Consider the following 23224-nt stretch of genomic DNA (forward strand, 5'->3'; position numbering starts at 1 on the left):
CAACAAAGGAAGCGGCTAACACGCGCCAAGAAAGCCAAACAATCGCTGTCTAAACTCATTGTGTGCGCTTTGTGTGCACTGAAAGGGGAAAAAGGATCACTCGGAGACACTCGCTTCCACCATTCACCATCAATCCCATACCAAACGAACCCATACTATAACAACCCATCGCCATCGTGTGTCAATGCAAATGTCTATGAGCAGAAAAATCGCATTGATGCCGCTTTGTCGCATTGTCTGCTCAATGCTCAATGCTCAGATGTCTCGCTGTGTTTGTGGGCGGAAATATTGTTTGCTGGCAAACGTAAACGCTGGCAAACACAAGCAGCCGTACATAAGTTGATTGTGAGCAGCCAAACACTTCACTTCACTCTGTCGGTTGATGCGGCACTGCTTTATTATTATTGCCAGTCGAATGAATGTGCAAACAGTTGAAAGGGTATGGCTGGCAATATGAGGTGATGCAACAAAAGTTTCTGATTAGTGGCCCAAGACAAACGGCAAGTAATTACCACTGATCTCCCCTTTTGGGTGAACACTGACCCAGTTGGGTCAAGCACATCGTCGAGCAGCAATCCGCATGCGACTTACACTGGTAGTTAAAACATCATTAAAGAAATGGCATAGGAATCTAGTATTTTGGGAGCTTACACTTTCCCCATTCGGATGACATATGGCAGTTGCAAGGCCCAATGAGCACAACAAGACTCCAAGTCGGGCAATCAGCATCTCTACGTTTCCAAAATTAAAACTAAACTGATGCTTTTGCCATTTGTATTTAGCATATGTATGAACGGTGTCAGCAAAGGGCAGGCAATAGAAAAATGGGTACTATTGCTAGGCGACGTTATGAATAAGCGACGAAGTGCTCATTAAATCTTCGCAGAGCTCAAACACTTTTTATTTAGGAATACACACTTTAAAAAGCCACAAGCACAAACATTTTTATGAACACTCAAAAATTAATATTACCACTGTATTAAATTGTTTTAATATATCAAACCATAAGGTAGCCAATTTATTCTAACGACACTCTGCTGACACTTGAATGCACATTCGCGAGCAGCAATCCCCATGCATCCGACACTATGGATAAAATATACGTAATTTAAGTGACTTATTAAATATGGGGGGACTTACATATCCTCCACTTCGCTGACAATAACGGCCAGACCTCATAGTCCTGATAGTCGTGGAACTGGAAGTGGTCTCCGGTTTCTGGAGCCCAACCACCAAGCCCAGAATAGAGATTAAAAAAGCCAGTCGGGCAATCAACATCTTCACGCTGGCAAAGTTTAAAGTTAAGTGTCGTTTTTAAATGGCAGCTTAGCTATTAATATGGAACGTGCTACGGTTTAATTTTATTAGCCAAGTCAACAGTGCTCATCACGTAAAAGATTTTTAATTTAAACAAAATATTTTTATTATAAAATACTTTTAGGGGACAATCATTGGAATACAACTTAGGTAATGCATCGATAAATACGTTTCAGGCATCTTAGGCTGCAACAATGCTCTGCTAACGTGCACTTATTTCTAAACTGCACACATTTATCGGCCCAGCCAAGTCGTTGAATCTAGTGGCATATATTCTTAATTATACAAGGATGATTTAAATTTAATTAAAGTTCTGTTAATTACTTGCGTTAGATTTGTAGACAACGGCAGCACATCGGTGGAATTTCTGGAGAGAAACGGGTAAAAGTCATCCATGCCATAGGGTATGTGTGGCACGATCTGATGAGTGGGAAAAGCGATGGCCATGCCCAAAAGCATCCGAATAACAATATTGAATGCAGCACTAAGCTTCATTTTCTATTTCTAATTCTCTTGGTGTTGCAGAACTCTTTTATACCATTCCACCGCCAATAATTAAAAAACAGAACGTCGTTATCGGCAATGTAATTACAGTTTGTTTGGCCAAAACAGTTTCGGATTGAATAACAAAGTTTCTAGCTGGCAAAGAGTCGGTGGCTAAAGTCAACAACAGGCGGACTCTGCCACACACTCTGCACTGAATCGGCAGCCACCATGTTTCGATAGTCGGCTACTCCGCGGAACAGGCTGAGAAACATGTTGGTGAACATGGTAACCTCATCCTGGTTGAGAGGATTCAGCTGCTGCTGCAGCGGTGGCTTGGATATCAGTGGCAACTTAGCATCCTTTCCAGATGAGTCCTTTCCAGCGGGCAGAGCCTCTATTTGGGACTAAATAAATAAAAGAATGGAAAAGGTATTTCTTAACTTGAAATGCGCTTACAGCAAACACTAAGAGGACCAACAATATGGCTAACATCATCACTTCAAATCGACTTCTAACTGAAAGTGAACTAAGTATCAAAGTTGGCAGGAGCATGGCTTTTAAACTCCACAATTATTGCCCCTCCGACCCAGGCGCAATTATCAATTGGAATTGTTGGACATGCTCCTCTGTTTGCCCAAGTCAAGAAGTCGGGTTACATTTGGGTCAAGACGTCCGAGATAATTGGGAATTGCCGATGTCAATATTTAATGTCAACGCATCAGAAACGATACACATAGCAGATATAGAACGAGATATGGGTAGAATAACATGACCTATGTTGAACAATCAGCGTTTAAGTACCGTTGAGGTGTGCCCTCTGAATTATTTGTTCTGAACTTAAGTAGGTTAAGGTTATTTTAAGTGTTTGCCATATATGTTCTTCTTCTGTTCTTATTGTTAAAGAAATATTTATTCCTTTGAATAGATAAACATATAAAAAACTTAATAGTTTTCAAGCCTCTATAAAGCATAAGCATAATTATTCTTCCTTATCTGTATATATATTCCATAGTGCATCTTTTTATTATAAAAACCCAGATTCCCCAAGATATGAACATTGCCTTAACTAACCTTAGGGATTATGGAAATAAACCCATTTATCAGTTCAGTACTGGGAATTTTTGCAATGTAAACTGCTTACTGACAGTTCAAGATTAAGCAAAACAATGAGTATTTATTTATTTATTTATTTATTTTGATATTGTGACCAAACTATATACAAGTTTTCAGCATGGTTAAATCCTTTTTTCTATTAATTACTGAACGGAATGTACAACTATTGTGACCAATTTATTTGAGAGTGAATAGCAAAAATAACATTATTTCCAATGAATATATAAAGGGCCGCGCCTCAAGTGAATCTGAATTATTTTGGTAATTAGCTGTCTGTCACGTTGCCTCATTGCTATGAATTACTTCAGGTGACACATCTGTGCATATATGAGTGACATCGCAAATTGCAGCATTCTTCACCTCGGGAGCACTGAAAAACAAGTACATACGAATGAATATTAGCGGTGAAAGTTTCTCAAATTGATAAGGAGGTAAACTTACGGGTTCACCAATTTTGCGGCATTTTGCGTCCGAATCAATCTTAAAAACAACATTCGATGGTTCTGACTCACTAGGTAGCCCAATAACTTTCACCTCATCATTGAATGAACTAGCGGATTGTCTTTTGATACTTTGAAATTCATCGGCACTCAAATAAGTTTTTTTAAGACGCTGCGCCGGGTAGCCACAACGGGAGCCGTAGGTTATGCATTTTCTGCTGCAGCAATCTAAATGCGTGTAGCACTGGAATTTAGAAAATATTAGTAATTGGTATCCAGGATCTAGGATCCATAGACAAAACTTACAACTCCACCGACTGGACTACATTTTTGGCCATTAACATCCACATTGCTCAGGATAAAGAACAAAAGACACAATCCAATGATCGTAGAAATCGACGACATCTTCTCGCTGGCAAAGTGAAGCCTCAACTGACTCAATCTGCTTTTAGACCGCCACATATAAGGGATCTCGATTTTGCGAGAACGAAGCGAAGAGATAATGAAAACAGTGAGTAAATAGTACAGAGGTATTGTGACTACCAGATACCGTCTAATATGCATTCCAGTTTATTTTTTATGAGTCCAATACTAATGACAGTTCGAAATATGCGTAAGCACGGAGGTGAAAATATAAATCAATATTTACTATAAAAGGTGCTTAGTGTTCCGTTTATATTAGGGGTACTCATGATAGTAGGTTAATCATTTGGGATATGAGAAATAGGTCGGTCTAAATCAGTAACACTTAGAACCATTCTTAGGAGCAATTAAACTCTCCATGTCTACATTTTCCTAACAATTATTAATATTGGCTGTATTGAAAATGAAAGTAATATAATGAAATACTGTTGCACTGCAAGAAACTGGTGATCGTTATCTAAACACCCTAGGTGGTTGCAGAAATATGTCGGTTTTAATCATCAGTATACTTAAAATCATTCTCTAAAAATAAAAAACTAATAAAGATTTCTAAACCATTTTTATTTCCATATAATAATGGCTTTATTGAAGACGAAAGTAGTTTATTAAAATACTGCTGATCTGCCAAAAACTGGTGATCGTGCACTAAACACACTTAGGGGTTGATTTGGGGGTGTCCTCCCAGGATGGTACGAGTATACCCCTGTGGTATATATACCTCTACCACCTGCTGTAGAGAAAGAGTGCGTTTTGGTGGAAAGCCCACATTCGGGGTGTGTGTTGTTTGTGTGCCAAGGACCGCACCGTGACCTGCTCAATGCCGCTCCCTCGAGTGTTCGCGACTCACTCCAAGCGAATCGAGTTGCTTGCCCACTTACGAGTATGAGTATATGTGAGTATTCTCTTATACAAGGTTCCCATCGATCAGTCTTCCCGCTTATCTAATCGGGTATGGTGAGGCTTTAGCTATAACCGCCGGTATGCTCGTCGCCGTCGCTCAGTTGAGTTGCGGTTGCCAGGGCGCGAACAGATACAGTTTTCGATCCGATCCACGATTTTCGTATCACCATGATTGCGCCGCCGTCGGGAGTGGCGGGAGTGTTGGTGACCCTGGCCCTGCTGGCCAGCGGATCCATGGGTGAAAGAGAGCGATCCTTGCGACTGCCCAACGCCACCTATCCGCTATTCTACCAACTGCACATATCCAGTGATATTCACAAGGGCCAACTGCTCTTCAGCGGAAATGCCACCATTGACGTAGCCATCCGGCAGTCGACGAACGAGATAGTGCTGCACGCCAAAAACCTAACCGATATTCAGATTACTGTTCACCGGTTGGCGGCCGAAGGATCCGTGATCGTGGACGATCTAACACATACACTGCATCCCACTGCTGCCTTGCTCATCATTCACCCGACTGTAAATTACCAGGCCTTCGAGGAGGGGCAACAATATCGTCTGGAGATTCTCTACACGGCTATTATGACATCGCGTCCCGCCGGACTTTACTACATGGATTATCGGGATGAGGAGAACAATCACACCGTGTAAGTCTTTTATCTTTCGTAGCAACAAAAGAAAGCAAAATCCTCAAGTTGACTTTGTTAAATTTAGAAAATATCTTTTATTTTGTGTCGCTACCGCCTTTTTTTAGAACTACTAGCTACTGCTTATCATAAAGTGCGATAACCTTTAGGATATCTTATCCGCTTTTAAACTTTTTAAATACTGTATATATTCTATTGAAAGAAAGGCCCAGTAGTAAGCACGCGCTTATTCCGATTATAAGTGAGCCAATCTTACATAACCAGAAGATAGATCCGGCGTGCATTTTGTGCCGGGGACTTCGATTTGCTTACGCTCTCACTTTTATTTTGTTATTATTTTCATTTGTTTGGTATTGCTTTTTAATTACTTTGCTGGCGTAGACAACGCTCTGGGACTTTATCGCTATCAGACATACATATATGTATTTATATGGTAAATGCTCATCGCACATATGGCAAAGTCGGTTGATCCGGACGCGTCACCTGGGTGACGATGTACGCAATGGGTTTTCTCAATGGGGGGATTCTTTATAAAGGGGAATGACTGTGCCAGCAACAAGGAGTCGCATCTTATCAGTGCGCGGTTGATAATGAAACGACAACATAAACGGACAGTGTTTGATACGCCAGTATTTGTTTTAGAGCGCCTAAGTCCCCGATTTGTTTTGATTCAGATTGGGCAACATATTCGCATGACCCACGACTTTCGGTTGAAAATAACGAGACTCGATTGTTCCGTGGAAGTGAGAGCAGGTTCTTCATGTGATTGATCATTCCGGCAGCCGCAGGCTGTGACTGGTTTTTGTATTAAGCGTTCAATGATCCGAAAATGGGATTGGGAATTTTGGACTGAAGCGATTTGGTTTTAATTATCATTTCTATGCAGACAGCAGACGTTAATTGCTCTTGGCAACAAGTACAATAGTACTTGGACGTATGCTATAATTTCTATTCATGTTTTGATTTCATTTTACTCGCAGACCTATTGACCCAATTCAATATTAATCTTACAGATACGTAGCCGCCACGCAATGCGAGCCAACATATGGTCGTCTAATCTTTCCCTGCTACGATGAGCCGGGCTTTAAGTCAAACTTTAGCATTAAGATAACACACGGGAGCAGTCATTCCGCCATATCCAATATGCCAGTCAAGGAAGTACTAGCTCACGGGTATGTTTATAAGTTATTATATTTTTCAATCACTATTAACCTCTTGTATTTATATGCAGTGACTTGAAAACCACCTCATTTCACACAACCCCACCGATTTCAACCTACCTTGTGGCTTTTGTCATCTCCGATTTCGGGAGCATATCTGAGACATATCGTGGCATCACTCAAAGCATCTATACCTCGCCAACTTCCAAGGAAAAAGGTCAAGTTGCACTGAAAAATGCTGTGCGAACAGTGGCTGCACTCGAGGATTATTTTGGGGTTTCCTATCCCTTGCCAAAACTGGATCACGTGGCGCTTAAGAAAAACTACGGAGCAGCCATGGAGAACTGGGGTCTAATTACCTATAAGGAAGTTAATTTGCTTAAAAACATTTCGTCGGATGGATACAAACGAAAGTTGGACATGATCACCCAGAACCACGAGATCGCACACCAGTGGTTCGGCAACTTGGTGTCCCCGGAATGGTGGACATACACTTGGATGAATGAGGGATTCGCCACTTATTTTAGCTATGTGATAACTGATTTGGTGAGTAACGAATAATGATTTTTATAGGTTACGTTCCTTTTTCATACAACTATCCCGTTTCCTTTCAGATCTACCCCAATGAAAAAATGATGGACATGTTTATGACCCACGAGGCAGATAGTGCCTACAGCTACAACAGCTTCTTTGATGTCCATCCAATGTCCCATTACGTGGAGGGTGAAAAGGACATCATGGGTGTTTTCGACATCATATCCTATAAACGAGCTGCATGCGTGATCAAGATGTTTCATCACGCCTTTCGTCAGAAGCTCTTCGTGCGTGGTATAAGTCACTTTCTGGAGAAATAGTAAGTTTTTTAAAATGACATCTCGAACTGGTCAATTGGAATTCATGGGTCAAGGTGCTCTGCTCTTTCGCCCAGTCGTTATAGCGTGGCCAATGAGCTGAACCTCTTCGATGCCCTGCAATCGGAGCTCCAGGATGATGAGTACTTTTCGCAGCAGCCGTGGGCGTCGCGAATAAGGGAGATTATGCTCTCGTGGACGCATAGCGAATGGTTGCCCATTTTGGTGGTCACTCGGAACTATGAGAACAACACCATCACGTTTAGCCAGCGATCAGTTCACATGAAGGATGAGCTATGGTGGATACCAATCAATTTTGCCACCACACAGTCGCACAACTTCGAGGACACCCAAGTGGATATGTTTATGCCACCGGAACCACAGTACACAGTATCACTGGAGGATCTTAAGATTCAGGTCAGCGGCAGGGATTGGATAATGGTGAATAAGCAGCACACCGGTTTCTATCTCGTCCGCTACGATACAGATAATCTAATGGCCATTGCCAGACAGCTGCAGACGAATCACTCGGTCATCCATCCAATAAATCGACTTGGTCTCTTTCGAGATCTGGGTCCCCTGATCGAGCATAATGAAATTGAGCAGGTGGAAGTGGTTTTCGAGTTGCTAAAGTACCTTGAGTTTGAGGAGGATGTGCTGACTTGGAACCAGTTGCAAGATACGATAGATTGCCTAACACGAAACTTGCATGGCACCTCCTCCCAGAGCCTCTTCAATGAGTTTGTGCGCCGCCTGGTTGGCCCGACATTTCGGCGAGTTTACGTGGAACACGGTGTAAATTTAGCTGAAGATGGGATGTCCCATGGGATTCTGGAAATCGCCTGCTCTGCGGATCTCCCGGAGTGCCTGGAATACACACGTCGCCTGGCTAAGGAGCATATAATCGATAAAATTTATTTTAAAGATGGATCGGACTACCATGCCATAATCGATTCCGTGTTATGCATGGGAGTGCGGTATCTAAGCGATCAGGACTTCCAAAGGATAATTGATATGATGCAGGAAATAGATCGCGGTTCGGTGTACTATGATGACATTATATATGCCCTCCGGTGCACGCAGAGTCATCGGCATCTGTTATACTATCTGGAAGGTCTGATGGGTGAAAACTCCACCCATATGGTACTTTCCGAATTTGAAGATTTGATGTATCTCCTCTACATATACAAGTCGAATCTGGCCTCTCGTCCGGTCATCTGGCAGTATATCGAGCGCAACTACAAGGTGCTCTGTCGAGCACCAAACTTTATGGAGCACTTTAAACAGCTCGCTGGATTTGTGCCCAGACATCAGAGATCACATGTAAATAGGATGTCTATTTTATATCATAATCGTTTTGTCAAAATATATTTATTTTCAGTTTGAGAGACTACGCCAGACGATTGCGAGCCACATGATGCAGGAGGGTCTTAATTCGAACCAAACGCTGATCGAGGCCAATTCTCCGCTAGTGGGCAAAAAGATGAAGATCACCGAAAATTTCCAAGACAAGTTCGAGCAGCAGATCCACAAATGGCTGCTCAATGAGCTCCCTCAGGCGTCCAGCAGGAGTGATGTCCTTTTGTCCGCCTCCCTCAGCGCGGCCAATGGGTCAAGTCGTCCTCAAGGAGTCCTAAAGGAGGCGACTAGGGTGTTGCGCAGTGCGTTACGAATAGTAGATATGTATAGGTGACCAGACTTTTGGTCTAACTAGGTTCCACTTAAGTACAAGCTTAATTACGAATAAATTAATTCTTCCAAAACAAAGCAATCGAGTCAATTCATTCAACAGCCAAGAGCTTTTCAACATGAACTAAATGAACCTAGAGTCGTAATCGATTTGTCTAAAACGACTCCGTGGGGAATTGATAAGCAAGTATAAAACACAAAAGTCATCGATAATAAAAAACCGATCAAATAACTATAACTTTTTTACGCAAAGACTAGTAATGGGTATTTCTGGCACTTTAAAAGCAATTTGAAAAATGATTAACAATTTTGGACTTTCAAGAATAGTAGAAGAGTATAAAAATATAAAAAACTGAACACAGCAATTACTTAAGTTTGCTACTTTACGTACAATAATTACTGAATATTTAAGCATACAAATTGAAATATTTAACATTTAGCACCTCGTAAAATTAATTGATACTTATTACCGTTTTTCACGGGTATTTATGACTGTTTTGATTATAGAGCTATAACAACTTGCACTTTTTCGTACTTTCAAATTCTTACTCGTCCCAGACGAAGCCATAATTCAAAAATTTACTGCTCCTAATGATGAAATTAAAAATACGAATTTGATTAACAAAAAAGTATTGTTATCCTGCTTTATTATGACAAACGTAACGCTACTGAATCACTTAAATGTTAGCGAGGGGATTTTTTGCACTATTGAGTACCATCTTCAAAACTCTCGCAGACTAATGGTTTTATAGCCCAATCATACTTCACATTTGACTTGTCCCAGTGCACTCTGGGCCAATAACCGTGGCTTTGCCGGTTTTATCGAGAATTGCGCAACAATCTTTATGGCGATCGATGTTGAGGATTAGATATGACCAAGTCCATAAAAAGCCGTGGCCAAGCGGCGGCCGCTCAATAACAAAGTGTCTTTCACCGAGCAGCCAACATGGCACGGTGGCTGCTAAACTCGTTTTCGCTGATCCTGCTCCTGGCAGTGGGCAGCCTGCAGGCGCGCCTGATCCTTCCCTTATCCCCGGACGATGGACAGCTGGAGACCAAGGGAGCAGCCCTCTTTGCCGCTCCCCGCGTGGATGATAATAGTGCCGGCAATTACCGACTGCCGAATACAACGGAACCGGAGTCCTACAACGTGGAACTCTGGACCAATGTCCATAATGGCGATACCCAATTCACTGGCACCGTCAATATCGATATCCGGGTTTTGAGCGAGACATCGAATATTACGCTTCATTACCGCCAGACGTCGAATTTTGAAGCCACGATTATCAGCCGGGATGTGGCCACGCCCACGGCAATTCCACTCACTGTTACCCCCGAGTTGCAGCGCGAATTCCTCGTCCTTACGCGAACCACCGCTGGTGAGGCATTTGGAGCCAACACCAACTGGACCATCACCATCTACTACACTGGCATCCACCGATCTGATATGGGCGGTTTCTACATCTCCAGCTATACAGACGATGATGGCAAACAGCAGTAAGTGGATCTTTTAAGAAAATTATAATTATTTACAAGCAAAGCTTTATCCCAAATAGAAAATTCAACTTAGACTTTTAATGGATAAGGGAATAAATTTCAAAAGTACAAAAGCTTATCGTGCTATTAATAACACTTGTACCTGATTGAGTACTTGCGGCTAGTTTCATTTCTTATCAAGAGACACAATTTAGCTTATCTTTATAATCTGTTATTAGTACGATAATATGAGCTTGCCAAATAAAGATTAATTATCGGTTTAACTGAGACATAATGCATATCACAATTTCTTTCAGCTTCCTGGCCACCACGCAATTCGAGAGCACAAACGCCCGTCACGCGTTTCCCTGTTACGATGAGCCTGCCCGTAGAGCCAACTTTACGATTACCATCCACCACGATCCTTCCTACACTGCCATCAGCAATATGCCAGTGAACAGCACTGCCAGCAGGTAATGAAAATATCTACAAGTATTGAGGAAACATTACTCATTCGCAGTGTTGACAATACATTTGCAATCGATACTTTTCATATAAGACGATACACATGTTAACTTACTGACGGTTTCGCCTTCCAGCTCGGGTGTCACTGCTTTCCAGACGACGCCTAAGATGTCCACCTACCTGGTGGCCTTCATCGTCTCCGATTTTGAGTCCACCACCGGAGAACTGAATGGCATCCGCCAGCGGGTTTTCTCGCGCAAGGGAAAGCAGGATCAGCAGGAATGGGCCCTTTGGTCCGGTTTGGTTGTGGAGTCCAGTCTGGCGAGCTACTTTGGAGTTCCCTTCGCACTGCCCAAGCTGGATCAAGCTGGCATACCGGACTTCTCTGCCGGTGCCATGGAGAACTGGGGTCTGGCCACCTACCGTGAGCAGTACATGTGGTGGAACAAGCAGAACTCGACGATCAACCTGAAGACGAACATTGCCAATATCATTGGACACGAGTACGCGCACATGTGGTTCGGCGATCTGGTATCCGTCAAATGGTGGACCTATCTGTGGCTCAAGGAGGGCTTTGCTACCCTCTTCTCGTACGAATCGAACGATATCGCTTTCCCACTGTGGGACACCTATCAAATCTTCCACGTGAGCGACTACAACAGCGCTCTGATTAACGACGCCCTGGCCTCGGCCGTTCCCATGACGCACTACGTCCAGACCCCAACGGAGATCTCCAACCGATACAACACCTTCTCGTACGCCAAGCCCGCCAGTGTTCTGTACATGTTCAAGAACGCCTGGACGGACAAAGTATTCCGCACTGGATTGAACAAATACCTGACTAAGAAGTGAGTACCTAGCATTACTTAAATGACCTTTTGTATAAATGTATGAATATAGAATTTTAAGTAATCAAAAGTTCTGAAATATTTTAAGAAGAGGGCTTAGAAGCCCTCATTTTAATTTGAACAGCAATCTCACATTGTTATTATCTCCTTTCACTCAGCAAATATACTTCCTGCGACGAATGGGATCTATTTGCATCCTTCCAGGAGTCGGCCGACGAATTGGGCTTTAAGCTGCCCGCCAGTGTGGACGACATCTTCAGCAGCTGGTCCCACCAGGCTGGTTATCCCCTTCTCACAGTGACCCGTAATTACAATGCCGGCACTATAACGATCACCCAGAAGCGTTATGTGGCGAACAACACTGATACAAATACCGCAACCTGGTATGTGCCACTGAACTTTGCCACTGCCAACAAGAACGATTACCGTGACACGAGTGCCACACATTACTTGCTTAATGTGACGGAGACCGTGATCTCGGATGTCGAGGCTTCCAGCGATGACTGGATACTTGTGAATATCCAGAACTCCGGCTACTATCGCACCCTGTACGATACGCAGAACTATGGTCTAATTACGGCAGCTCTGAAGTCCCAGCCCTGGAGGTTCCATCCTCGTAACAGGGCACAACTGCTGTACGATACGTACATTTTTGTCAGCACCGATCGCCTGAGCCACAGCATCCTGCTGGAGCTGCTGGGTTACCTGACGAATGAGCAGCAGTATGCTCCTTGGTCCACTGCCAACACTATTCTGACCGTCTACGATCGTTACTTGCGTGGCGATGATTTGTACTACCACTTCCAAAATTTCGTGAGGCTCCTGATCGATCCCATCTTCGATCAAATCGGTGTAAACGAGATTCCCGGCGAGCATTATCTGAACAACTATCTGCGCATCGTGCTGGTCAGCCTGGCCTGCCAGGTGGGATCCAACGATTGCTATAACCAGTCGGCCAAGAAATTATCCGAGTACCTATACAATGGCACTGCCATTGAGGCCACTCTAAAGACTCAAGCCTACTGTGCGGGTCTACGATCGACTACCAATGACATCTATAGCAGAGTGCAGTCAGATTTGCTCAGTTCCTCAGATTCCACAGATCGCAGCCTGTTCATCTCCTCGTTGGGCTGCTCTGGAAGTACGAGCCAGCTGCTAGATTTCTTGAGACTTTCCCTGGACACCGCCAATAGCTTGAGCTACTCGGAGCGCACTTCCCTGCTGAACTCGGCCTATTCCCGCAGTGAAATCGGTCTTACCGCTAGCTTGGAGTTCCTGGAGACCAACTGGGAGGCATATGCCAAGCTTTCGGACTCTGCAAAGCCCCTGGATGCTGCCCTGCGTGGCATTGCCACCTATGTGGTCAGTGAGAAGCAAAAAACGAGGGTATGTTTTTTTAAATTTATAATTCAAAGCAAACTTTTAACTTACAATTTAATAATTATTTGACAGCTTAACGCTTTGGTGGATATTGTGAAGGCTGAAGGACCGAGTTATATCAATGATGATCTGAGCACCACCATTGACTCCAGAATCACATCCAACTTTGCTTGGTTGGAAGTTAATCGTGATCCAGTGCTCAACTGGATCGAGGATTCCTTTAGGGAGAACGGCAGTCCCTCTCTGACCTCATCCATCACTACAATCCTGGTCAGTGCGATGGCACTGCTACTGTTCAGGCTATATTAAGATAACTCACGTGGTCAAGTATTAAACATAAATTCAGTAATGTGACGTAAATAAAAATAAGAGATTGTGTGTTCATCATAGATCGAAAATAGAATTGATTATACTGGGAATTTTCGGGCTGCATGGAGTCCCCTGGTGAGAGAAGTTCAAAGTTCAGCGGTTGGGAAACTGAATTGATCGGTTTATGGCTTGGTTGACACACTTCGCATTGGTCAATCTAATCGCGATTCTGGGAATGACATTGGCATCGATAAAGCACTGATAGTTGAGCTTAGTACGAAATTCGATTATCAAGTGGATATTTACAATGGCCTGAATGGTTTATGGAGTTCACGTGCTCATATCAGATTGTGATTGGCAACTTTCAAGAACAATAAGCCATTTTGTGGTTTTCAGTTTCTTAATCAATTTCAATGGTTTTACCATTTATTAGAAGATGTCTGCCTGTTGCATAGTATCGCTCATATTGCTTAGTAATTCCCTTTGGATTAATGGGCCTTTCCTTATCTCAAGAGGGAACTTGAACAGTCTATTATACCATAATAGTTAACTAGGCGTGTATACCATATTTCACTTTCATATCAGCACATATGACAAGTACACGAGAACTTCAGTTTCAATTATTATTGTTCAAGATCTTGTTTCGTATAGAAATGATTGCTGTTTTCATTATTAGATAATATGCTGCCATTCCTTTCATTAATTATAGTAATAGTGTTAAATAATTTTTAGAAGTGAGAGAAAACATTCTTTTATAATCAGCTAACAATATCAGATCAAGGTCAGTGCACTTGAGACTTTTATCAGGGCGTCTATCTTGAAATGCCCACACTTATTCGACATTATCTTAGACGTGATTGCTACTAACCCTGCAGAAAATACAAATTCATCAAAGGCTAGTACCATACTTGATTTACTACCCAATGTAGTTTATACCACAGTTCTTGGCTGGTAACGGTCATTCTAGGTAACAAGATTGGGGTAATCTTTATGCCTGCTCCCAGATAAGATGCACTGCCTCGCTTAAAAGTGGCTCCCCGGACTTTGGCAGTTTAGTCTTTCCGCGTTTTCGCCATGAGTCGCGTGCAGATCGGCGGCATGTCCGTATTCTTGGTCCTTTTGCTGGCCATTTCCGCCACCCAGGCGGCTGTGGTTCGCCAATATCCGATCCTTGATAGCCTGCAACATCTGGAGAACCCCATGCAGCGATCGGTTGTTCCCTTCGCCGATGAGGATAACTACCGCCTGCCCAACGATACGATCCCGAGTCATTATGCCGTGTCCTTGAGCACAAATGTGCACACGGGAGACACCGTGTTCAATGGTACCGTGGCCATCACCTTAAGCGTTTTGAGCACCACCACAAAAATTGTGGTCCACGCCCGCCAGCTGGAGAACTTTACAGCCTCCATTATTCAGCAGGGAGTCACTGAAGCCGTGGCCCAGGAATTGACATACGAATATGAAGCAGAGCGCGAGTTTCTTACCTTCAGCAAGACGGGACTAACTTTCCCCGAAGACACCACATGGATTCTGACAATCAACTACCAGGGACATCTGCGAACAGACAACGGAGGATTCTACTTGTCCACATATACGGATGAGGAGGGCAACACCAAGTACCTGGCCACCACCCAGTTCGAGTCCACTGACGCACGGCATGCCTTCCCCTGCTACGATGAACCCTCGAAGAGGGCGGAGTTCACTATCACCATTAAGCACGATCCGAGCTACAATGCCATCAGCAACATGCCAGTGGATACGAGCAGGTTGGTGATTTCATTACCATAACATAGTTCAGTTCAAGTGCATTATTTTTAATTCATTTTGGCTACTCAATTTGGTTAAATTTTATTGGGAAACGTGACAGTTTTAAAATCTTAATAGTTATAAAAGTATGCCACTGTGTCTTTGTCGTCATAATTTTATGACAAAGATACGGTGTTATCAGTGCTTTACAAGCACAAGGTCTTTAGTGGATGCATAAATGAATTGTTATTTTTCATAGCACCTCTGGAGTCACCGTCTTCCAAAAGACTGTGAATATGCCATCCTACCTGGTGGCCTTTATTGTGTCCGAGTTTGTCTTCTCGGAGGGTGAGCTAAATGGCCTGCCACAGCGCGTCTTTTCCCGCAAGGGAACCGAGCATGAGCAGGAGTGGGCTCTGACCACCGGAATGCTGGTGGAGAAGCGTCTGTCCGGCTACTTTGATGTTCCCTTCGCCCTGCCCAAGCTAGATCAGGCTGGTATCCCGGACTTCGCCGCCGGTGCCATGGAGAACTGGGGTCTGGCCACTTACCGTGAGGAGTACTTGTTGTACAACACGGAAAACTCAACCACCAGCACGCAGACCAACATAGCTACCATTGAGGCGCACGAGGATGCCCACATGTGGTTTGGTGATTTGGTGGCCATCGAGTGGTGGAGCTTCCTTTGGCTAAAGGAAGGTTTCGCCACCCTTTTCGAGAACTTGGCTGTGGACTTGGTAGGTTTATTTTCAAAAAACTGTCGGTTATTTATCTAATTTGTATTTTCGATTACAGGCCTATCCCGAGTGGGACATTTTCCAGACCTTCCACGCTGGATCGTACCAGAGCGCTCTGGTGAATGATGCCAGCGCCAATGCCCGTCCCATGAGCCACTTCGTCCAGAAGCCCTCGGAGATTGCCCTGCTCTACGATTCCGTTTCGTATGCTAAGGCCGGATCCGTTCTGGACATGTGGCGCCATGCCCTGACTAACACCGTTTTCCAGCGCGGCCTACACAACTATCTGGTCGACAAGTAGGTTTCAAGTTTTGGAGCCTACAACAATATCTAATATCTAATTCTTATTCTACCCAGTCAATTCACTGCTGCTAATCCCAGCAAGCTTTTCGAGGGCATTGCCAAAGCTGCCGTGGAGGAGAACTATGAAGTGAAAGCAACCGTGGCCGATATGATGGGTAGCTGGACAAACCAGGGAGGAGTTCCCTTGCTGACCGTGACTCGTAACTACGAGAGCGGAAGCTTCACAGTTAAGCAGTCGGTGTACACCAACGACAAGGATTATACGAATGACAAGTTGTGGTATGTGCCCATTAACTACGCCGAATCGCAAAATCCAGACTTCCGCGACACCGAGGCTACTCACTATCTGCTGAACCAATCCGAGATTACCATCAATTCTGGTTTGGACCAGACCAGCTGGTTGATTCTGAACAAGAAATCCACTGGTTACTACCGCGTGCTCTATGATACCCAAAACTATCAACTGATCACCAGCGCATTGACCACTCGTCCCCACAAGATCGATCCCAGGAACCGAGCCCAGTTGATTAACGATTTGTACCGCTTTGCCACTAGTGGCCGTGTGCCCCATGCCACTTTGCTGGAGCTGTTGACCTACTTGCCCCAGGAGAATCAGTACTCTCCCTGGTCCGCTACCAACACAGTGATCACCCTGCTCAACCGCTACCTGAGCGGAGATGCGGATTATGACAACTTCCAGTTCTACGTCCGTGAACTGGTGAGCCTGCAGTTCGACAAGTTCGGAGTGAATGATAACAAAGGTGACCACCATTTGGTGCCATATACCCGCAATGTGCTGATTAACCTCGCTTGTCTGGCGGGTCTGGAGAACTGTCTGACGGAGACCACGGCCAAGTTGACGGCTCTGGTGGAGAAGGGAACTAAGATCGAGCCGAATCTGCAGTCGCAGGTGTACTGCAACGGCCTGAAGCAGGCCGATGACAAAACCTTTGATTTTGTGTTCAACAAGCTGCTGAACTCCACCGATCAGGCCGAGCGTCGTCTTCTGATCTCCGCCCTGGGCTGCTCCCAGAACACTGCCCAGCTGGAGAAGTTCGTGTCCAGCAGCATTGAGCCAGAGGGTTTGAGGGATCAGGAAAGGATCACGGTCCTGAGTCCGGTCTACTCCCGCGGCGAGGTGGGTCTGCTGGTCGCCATTGAGTTCCTACAGAAGAACTGGGAGAAGTATGGTCAGCTGAATTCCGGCTTTGGTGGCGTTAACCCTCTGTACAGCGACATTGTGGGTATTTCCGCCTATACGGTCAACGACAAGCAGAAGGAAGCCTTGCAAGAGTTGGTGGACACTGTCAAGAGTTCTGAGTATGTGCCCAGCACTCTGCAGGCTAGCGTGGATAGCAACGTGAATGCCAACTACGCGTGGCTGGCTTCCAACAGGGATCCCCTGATGACCTGGGTCGCCGGATTCCGCAGCGGCAGCTCCGCCCTGAACGCCTCCATTTTGGCAATCCTTGCCTGCCTTCTGGCCGCCAAGCTGTTCTAAAACGTAGATCCTAAGTTAGTTATAGATTTACATCGTGCGCCCAATAAATTCCATTAATTCCCTAATACTATTGTTTGCTTTTGCTGGGAATTTACAATTCCCTTCATTGGTTTATGGTCGTTTGGTCAGATAAGCGTGAGGATCTCATAAATTTGCTCTTTTCAAACGTAAAAAATACTCTGTTCTTACGATCACAATGGAGCCATAAATACATGCGTAATCTGCCTTGGCAACTAAATCTATAAGTGTGCACGAAATCTTAGACTTTAGTTTCACAAATGGTCGAATATAATTTATTATTTAGCTGAATGAAAAGATGGCGTTTTTAACTGCAGTTGCAAAGAAATTAAACAAAGACTGAAATTTCTTGAGGGGTTTTATGACTTTAATAACTCGCTGGATACAGTTTTATAATCGCCGGTTTTTGGCAATTTAACAAGCTACTTGGGACGGTGTGCAGATATATTTTGTTGTTTATCATTCTTATGGTTGACAAATGTGTTTTTTCAATAGCTTAATAGCCTTCGCTTTGATACTCTATTGTGCCGTAAATAAACGTTTGCCGTCAATTTTTGATTTCCTTTGGACACTCATCAATCAATAATACTCATTAAATGCTTAATAGCAGGAAGAGGTTGCTAAAAGAGTACAATATACTTAACATAATGTGGTTCATATGTTGATAAGCCATTTTGCGATAGCGTTAGTTAATCCAGACAAATACAAACAAGGTAAAATGTACGGACCGACAGTTCTTGTGTGCTCATTAAAAAATTCAGACAAACCTATTCGTTTTTGATTCATTATTTATGAAGTATCTTGTATTCAACCAACATAAGCAACAACTTGGCCGTTAAAAGCTTTCCCCTTGAAAGACTGCAAATCACGCTCGATAAGATTGGGTGCAATGCACCATAAAGTGTCAAAGAAGCAGTGCAACGGACAGCAAATGTTATGCCATCGCCTGGCAATCTTCAAAAAAATAATGTCAGTTTGGATTGGTAGCCAATGGCGGAGTGTGTAAATCACCGCTACGACTGCTTATCGCTATCGCAGCTTAATCTATAGACTAGGCGAACTTTATCTGGGCCGAAATAAAACGTTAAAGTTTGCAGATAAGCCGCTGATAATGGCAAAGTCGGCAAATGCTTTACATTCACCATATATACCGGGCCCAAAGCCAAAAGTCACTTAGTTTTCGAATCGAATCGCTGGCCGAGTGGCGTGCGAAATACTAATTCTAGTCCAAGGTTCGCGATCGAACCCTTGAAAAGTGAGTTTAATAAGTGCTTATATAAGTGGATTGTTCTAGTAAAATAGGAACAATTCTTATAAATTACTGGACACGTACTAGGGATAAAGCCTTACTATATATAAATTTTAAGAGATGCGATTTAAATCTGAATTCCTTTTGAAATTTCATTAGTAGGAAGAATGTTTGGCACGCGAGTGGCTGTTCTCCTGGTGGCCTGTGTGTCCTTGGCCTCGGCAGGAACTCGGCAACTGTCTGTGGATGTCCAGCCGCCGGCGACGCTCGCCACCGAGCTACAGGATTACCGCCTGGCCGAGCACATCACACCGGTTAACTACAACATTACGCTGCGTCCCTATTTGCTGGAGACCGATGGCAACAAGAGGTTCACCTTCGATGGCGAGGTCTTTATCGAGGTGATTTCCAACCAGACCACCAACGACATCTATCTGCACTCGAAAAACCTCACATATTCGGTCAGGGAGTGCTGGCAAAAGCCAACCACCGGAGGGGCCAATCCTACGGTCATCCAATTTGGTGCCACCAATACAACGAACTATGATACGGATATTGTGAAGCTGACGGCGTCAACTGCTTTGACCGCTAATACGGCATATATTCTGCATTTCGTGTACACCGGTCTGATGGAGGACGATATGCACGGTTTCTATCGCAGTTCCTATGTGGACGATAACAATGTTACCAAGTGGCTGGGATCCACCCAGTTCCAGACCCATCACGCTCGTCGCGCCTTCCCCAGCTTCGACGAGCCCCAGTTCAAGGCCACCTTCGATGTCACGCTGAAGCGACACAGGACCTTCAACTCGGCCAGTAACACCCGTCTGATTTCATCGAATCCCAGCACTGAAGAGTAAGAACTTCCACAACATTACTGTTGATCTGAAAGAAATCCGAAATTAATCTGGTTAAGAATTTCAACTATCTAGTGAGCAATTAATCGGTTAACGAGGAAGTAGTTAGTTATTCTTGATCTGAATACTACGTTTTATTTTACCCAATTTTTAGAGGAATTTTCACGGACGTGTACAAGACGACGCCCAAAATGTCCACCTATCTGCTGGCTTTCATCATTTCCGAGTTTGTGGCCCGTAAGGATGACGATTTCGGAGTTTACGCACGTCCCGAGTACTATACTCAGACCCAGTACCCCTACAATGTGGGTATCCAGATTTTGGAGGAGATGGGCAAGTACCTGGACAAGGACTACTACTCTATGGGCAACGACAAGATGGATATGGCCGCCATTCCGGATTTCTCGGCCGGAGCAATGGAGAACTGGGGTCTGTTGACCTACAGGGAGCGTTCCCTGCTGGTGGACGAGTCTGCAACTACCTTGGCCTCCCGCCAGGCCATTGCCGCCGTGGTGGCTCACGAACAGGCGCACATGTGGTTCGGCGATCTGGTCACCTGCAAGTGGTGGAGCTACACCTGGCTGAACGAGGGATTCGCTCGCTACTTCCAATACTTCGGCACCGCCATGGTCGAGGACAAATGGGAGCTGGAGAAGCAGTTTGTGGTTGACCAGGTGCAGTCGGTCATGGCCATGGACTCGACCAATGCCACCAATCCGCTGAGCGATGAGAACACCTACACGCCCGCCCATCTGAGCCGCATGTTTAACAGCATCTCCTACAACAAGGGAGCCACCTTCATCCGTATGATCAAGCACACCATGGGCGAGCAACAATTCCAGAAGTCCCTGCAGGAATACCTGAAGAAATAGTGAGTAGTGGGGAAACTTTATGTGTGACACGTATTCCAAGGGCTTCTAATGCTTACAGCGAGTATCAGTCGTCTTTGCCTCAATATCTTTTGGGAGCCTGGCAAGCAAATTGGCCAAACTCCAGCTACAATGCCAGCTCCGAGGATATATTCAAAAGCTTCACCGAGCAGGTGGGCTACCCACTAATCAATGTAACTGTTGGCAACGGTCAGGTCAGCTTCACGCAGAAGCGTTTCCTGCTGAAGGAGAACGATGGATCCGACTCATCTTTGAAATACTTTGTGCCCATTTCCTACACTACCAGTGAGGTGAATAACTTTTTGAACGCCACGCCAAAGTTTATCCTGAAACCCGACGTAACCACGACGGTTCTATTCAACGAAACACCAAAATGGATTGTGGTCAATGTTCAAGGGACCGGATATTACCGTGCCACCTACTCCGACGCCAATTGGCATGCCATCCACCAGGCTCTGATCACAGCCAACTGGGGAGGAATTCACGAGAACAATCGCGCCCAGATCGTGGATGATCTGTTCAATCTGGCCAGGGCTGGATATGTTACTTACAACCTTACCCTGGATGTGATCGAGTATTTGGAGACGGAGACCAACTACATACCCTGGACATCCGCCTTCAACGGCTTCAACTACTTGACCATCCGCCTCGGAAACGACACGTCCGATTTCAATTACTATATCCAGACCCTGACCAACAAGGCCTACAATCAGCTGGGCTTTAGTGAGGCATCGAATGATACAGCCTTGGACATTTACCTGCGCACCAAGATCCTCTCCTGGGCCTGTCGCTATGGCAGCTCCGATTGCATCAGCCAGGCTAAGGGCTACTTCCAATCGCTGGCCACCGTGCCCAAGAACATCCGCTCCACTGTCTACTGCGTGGGTCTGCGTGAAGGTGGTGAGGCCGAGTTCCAGGCTCTGTACAACAAGTTCAAGAACGAGACCGTGGCCACCGAGGAGACCCTGCTGCAGAACTCATTCGGTTGCGTCAAGACCCAGTCTCTGATCGAGAAGGTGTTCGATTTGATCATCAGCGATGAGATTCGCCGACAGGACAAGTCCTCCGTGCTGGCCACTCTCTACACGGAGAACAACGAGAACGTCAGTCCGGTGTTTGCCCTGGTCACTCAGAAATACGAGGCATTGGCTGAGGCGTAAGTATATCCTATTATTTGGTTTGGCTTGCATTTTATAATTCACTTCTTTCTGCAGCATGGGCGGCTATTCCGCTGTGGCCACTGTGATTTCCAACATCGCCGCCCGTTTCACCACCAATCAGCAGTTGACCGATCTGGAGAACTTCAACAAGGCTAATGGCACCAAGTTTGGCAGCTCGCAGGCTACTTTGACCGCCGCCGAGGCAACCGTTAAGGAGAACTTGCAGTGGGCTACGGCCAAGCTGGGCGTTTTCCGTAGCTATCTGGCCAACTATCGCAGTGGAAGCGCCATGGTCAACGCTTTCAGTGCCCTCAGTCTTCTGATGGTGGCCCTGGTCACCATGCTGCGTAACTAAGCAGGGATTAGCTCCTACCGGAGGCAGGTGCGATCGGGTCACGGGTACTCCTTAGGCCATAAAGTATTTGTACGCAAGAGCACCCAATAAAGTAACACCATTTTGTAGATAAGCCGCTGTTTTATTTTATTATTACTCGTGCTAGCAAAATCGATCATGAAATAGGCTTAAATGACACCCATGGCGACAATTAATTTACAATCTGATTAGCGCCAATATTGCCGGGTGATTCAGTTCGGGATCTTGAGGGGATTTTATTAAACTAGTGTTCAATCGATCACTATTTGGTCATACATTTATTGAAGGGCAATAAACTATTTTTCTTTTTTAAAGTTCTACCGAAATTTCCGGCGAAACTGTGTTTTATTTATTTTTTATTGCATTGTATTAGCCATCAATTGAAGTCTGGCGCCTAACAAATCAAACCATGCTAAGCCATTAGGGGCTTTTTTTTAAATTTGTGTGCTTATATTTTGATGCAATTAAAAAAAAGACAGAAAATCGCTGAAATTGAAACTGACCGAACTAAGTAATAAATTACTATCTTTATTGCTAGCTCTTTTACAATGTTGTCTTGCAGATATCGATCTTAACACCTATTCTTGCTAACGAAGTTGATTCACTTTTCGTGGAACCCAATTGAAAACATAATCCTTATCGCATCTTATCAATTGTAGTATTCAGTGCCACATTGGACTTTCCACCATAATGGTGAATGGATAGTAGAGGGACTTTTTTAGCGTTTAATCTATACAAAATACTAATAATGGTGTGATATTTTAAGGAGAATGTATATTTTAAAAACAATTTTCAAAACACCAATAGCTTTCCTGACTAAAACTCATTAAGCAGCTGTCGTTGGTAATAAAAATGATAATTGGCGTTCCATTTAGCATTTAAT

The 23224-nt window shown here is 44.5% G+C and overlaps 8 protein-coding genes across 8 annotated transcripts; 4 read left to right on the forward strand and 4 right to left on the reverse strand.

Moving 5' to 3' along the window:
* Nucleotides 1–373: 373 nt before the first annotated feature.
* Nucleotides 374–736, reverse strand: LOC117144933. The gene is made up of 2 exons (XM_033310386.1): nt 652–736; nt 374–592 (listed from the first exon to the last, which is right to left on the reverse strand). The coding sequence occupies exons 1-2, from the start codon at nt 727–729 to the stop codon at nt 509–511; spliced, it is 162 nt and encodes a 53-aa protein (XP_033166277.1). The 5' UTR covers nt 730–736; the 3' UTR covers nt 374–508.
* Nucleotides 737–872: 136 nt separating this feature from the next.
* LOC117144097 lies at nt 873–1296 on the reverse strand. Its single transcript, XM_033309112.1, has 2 exons — nt 1141–1296; nt 873–1086 (listed from the first exon to the last, which is right to left on the reverse strand). The coding sequence occupies exons 1-2, from the start codon at nt 1276–1278 to the stop codon at nt 1024–1026; spliced, it is 201 nt and encodes a 66-aa protein (XP_033165003.1). The 5' UTR covers nt 1279–1296; the 3' UTR covers nt 873–1023.
* Nucleotides 1297–1366: 70 nt separating this feature from the next.
* Nucleotides 1367–1832, reverse strand: LOC117144096. Its single transcript, XM_033309111.1, has 2 exons — nt 1642–1832; nt 1367–1577 (listed from the first exon to the last, which is right to left on the reverse strand). The coding sequence occupies exons 1-2, from the start codon at nt 1810–1812 to the stop codon at nt 1464–1466; spliced, it is 285 nt and encodes a 94-aa protein (XP_033165002.1). The 5' UTR covers nt 1813–1832; the 3' UTR covers nt 1367–1463.
* Nucleotides 1833–2984: 1152 nt separating this feature from the next.
* LOC117143713 lies at nt 2985–3781 on the reverse strand. The gene is made up of 3 exons (XM_033308512.1): nt 3663–3781; nt 3358–3600; nt 2985–3286 (listed from the first exon to the last, which is right to left on the reverse strand). Exons 1-3 carry the CDS (start codon nt 3759–3761, stop codon nt 3221–3223), a joined length of 408 nt encoding a protein of 135 aa, XP_033164403.1. The 5' UTR covers nt 3762–3781; the 3' UTR covers nt 2985–3220.
* Nucleotides 3782–4776: 995 nt separating this feature from the next.
* On the forward strand, nt 4777–9090 carry LOC117144744 (endoplasmic reticulum aminopeptidase 1). The gene is made up of 6 exons (XM_033310097.1): nt 4777–5326; nt 6340–6498; nt 6558–7032; nt 7101–7339; nt 7415–8660; nt 8719–9090. Exons 1-6 carry the CDS (start codon nt 4848–4850, stop codon nt 9028–9030), a joined length of 2910 nt encoding a protein of 969 aa, XP_033165988.1. The 5' UTR covers nt 4777–4847; the 3' UTR covers nt 9031–9090.
* An 869-nt stretch (nt 9091–9959) lies between these two features.
* Nucleotides 9960–13586, forward strand: LOC117144745 (aminopeptidase N). The gene is made up of 5 exons (XM_033310098.1): nt 9960–10523; nt 10820–10975; nt 11102–11815; nt 11974–13201; nt 13268–13586. Exons 1-5 carry the CDS (start codon nt 9973–9975, stop codon nt 13502–13504), a joined length of 2886 nt encoding a protein of 961 aa, XP_033165989.1. The 5' UTR covers nt 9960–9972; the 3' UTR covers nt 13505–13586.
* A 989-nt stretch (nt 13587–14575) lies between these two features.
* On the forward strand, nt 14576–17859 carry LOC117145350 (aminopeptidase N). The gene is made up of 4 exons (XM_033310966.1): nt 14576–15273; nt 15513–15990; nt 16049–16287; nt 16348–17859. Exons 1-4 carry the CDS (start codon nt 14579–14581, stop codon nt 17792–17794), a joined length of 2859 nt encoding a protein of 952 aa, XP_033166857.1. The 5' UTR covers nt 14576–14578; the 3' UTR covers nt 17795–17859.
* Nucleotides 17860–18995: 1136 nt separating this feature from the next.
* LOC117145257 (membrane alanyl aminopeptidase) lies at nt 18996–22435 on the forward strand. Its single transcript, XM_033310840.1, has 5 exons — nt 18996–19067; nt 19221–19917; nt 20073–20789; nt 20849–21964; nt 22023–22435. The coding sequence occupies exons 2-5, from the start codon at nt 19229–19231 to the stop codon at nt 22321–22323; spliced, it is 2823 nt and encodes a 940-aa protein (XP_033166731.1). The 5' UTR covers nt 18996–19067; nt 19221–19228; the 3' UTR covers nt 22324–22435.
* Nucleotides 22436–23224: the final 789 nt, after the last annotated feature.

The sequence above is a fragment of the Drosophila mauritiana genome, chromosome 3R (assembly GCF_004382145.1).
Source record: "Drosophila mauritiana strain mau12 chromosome 3R, ASM438214v1, whole genome shotgun sequence".
In the NCBI taxonomy this organism is placed as follows: Eukaryota; Metazoa; Arthropoda; class Insecta; order Diptera; family Drosophilidae; genus Drosophila; species Drosophila mauritiana.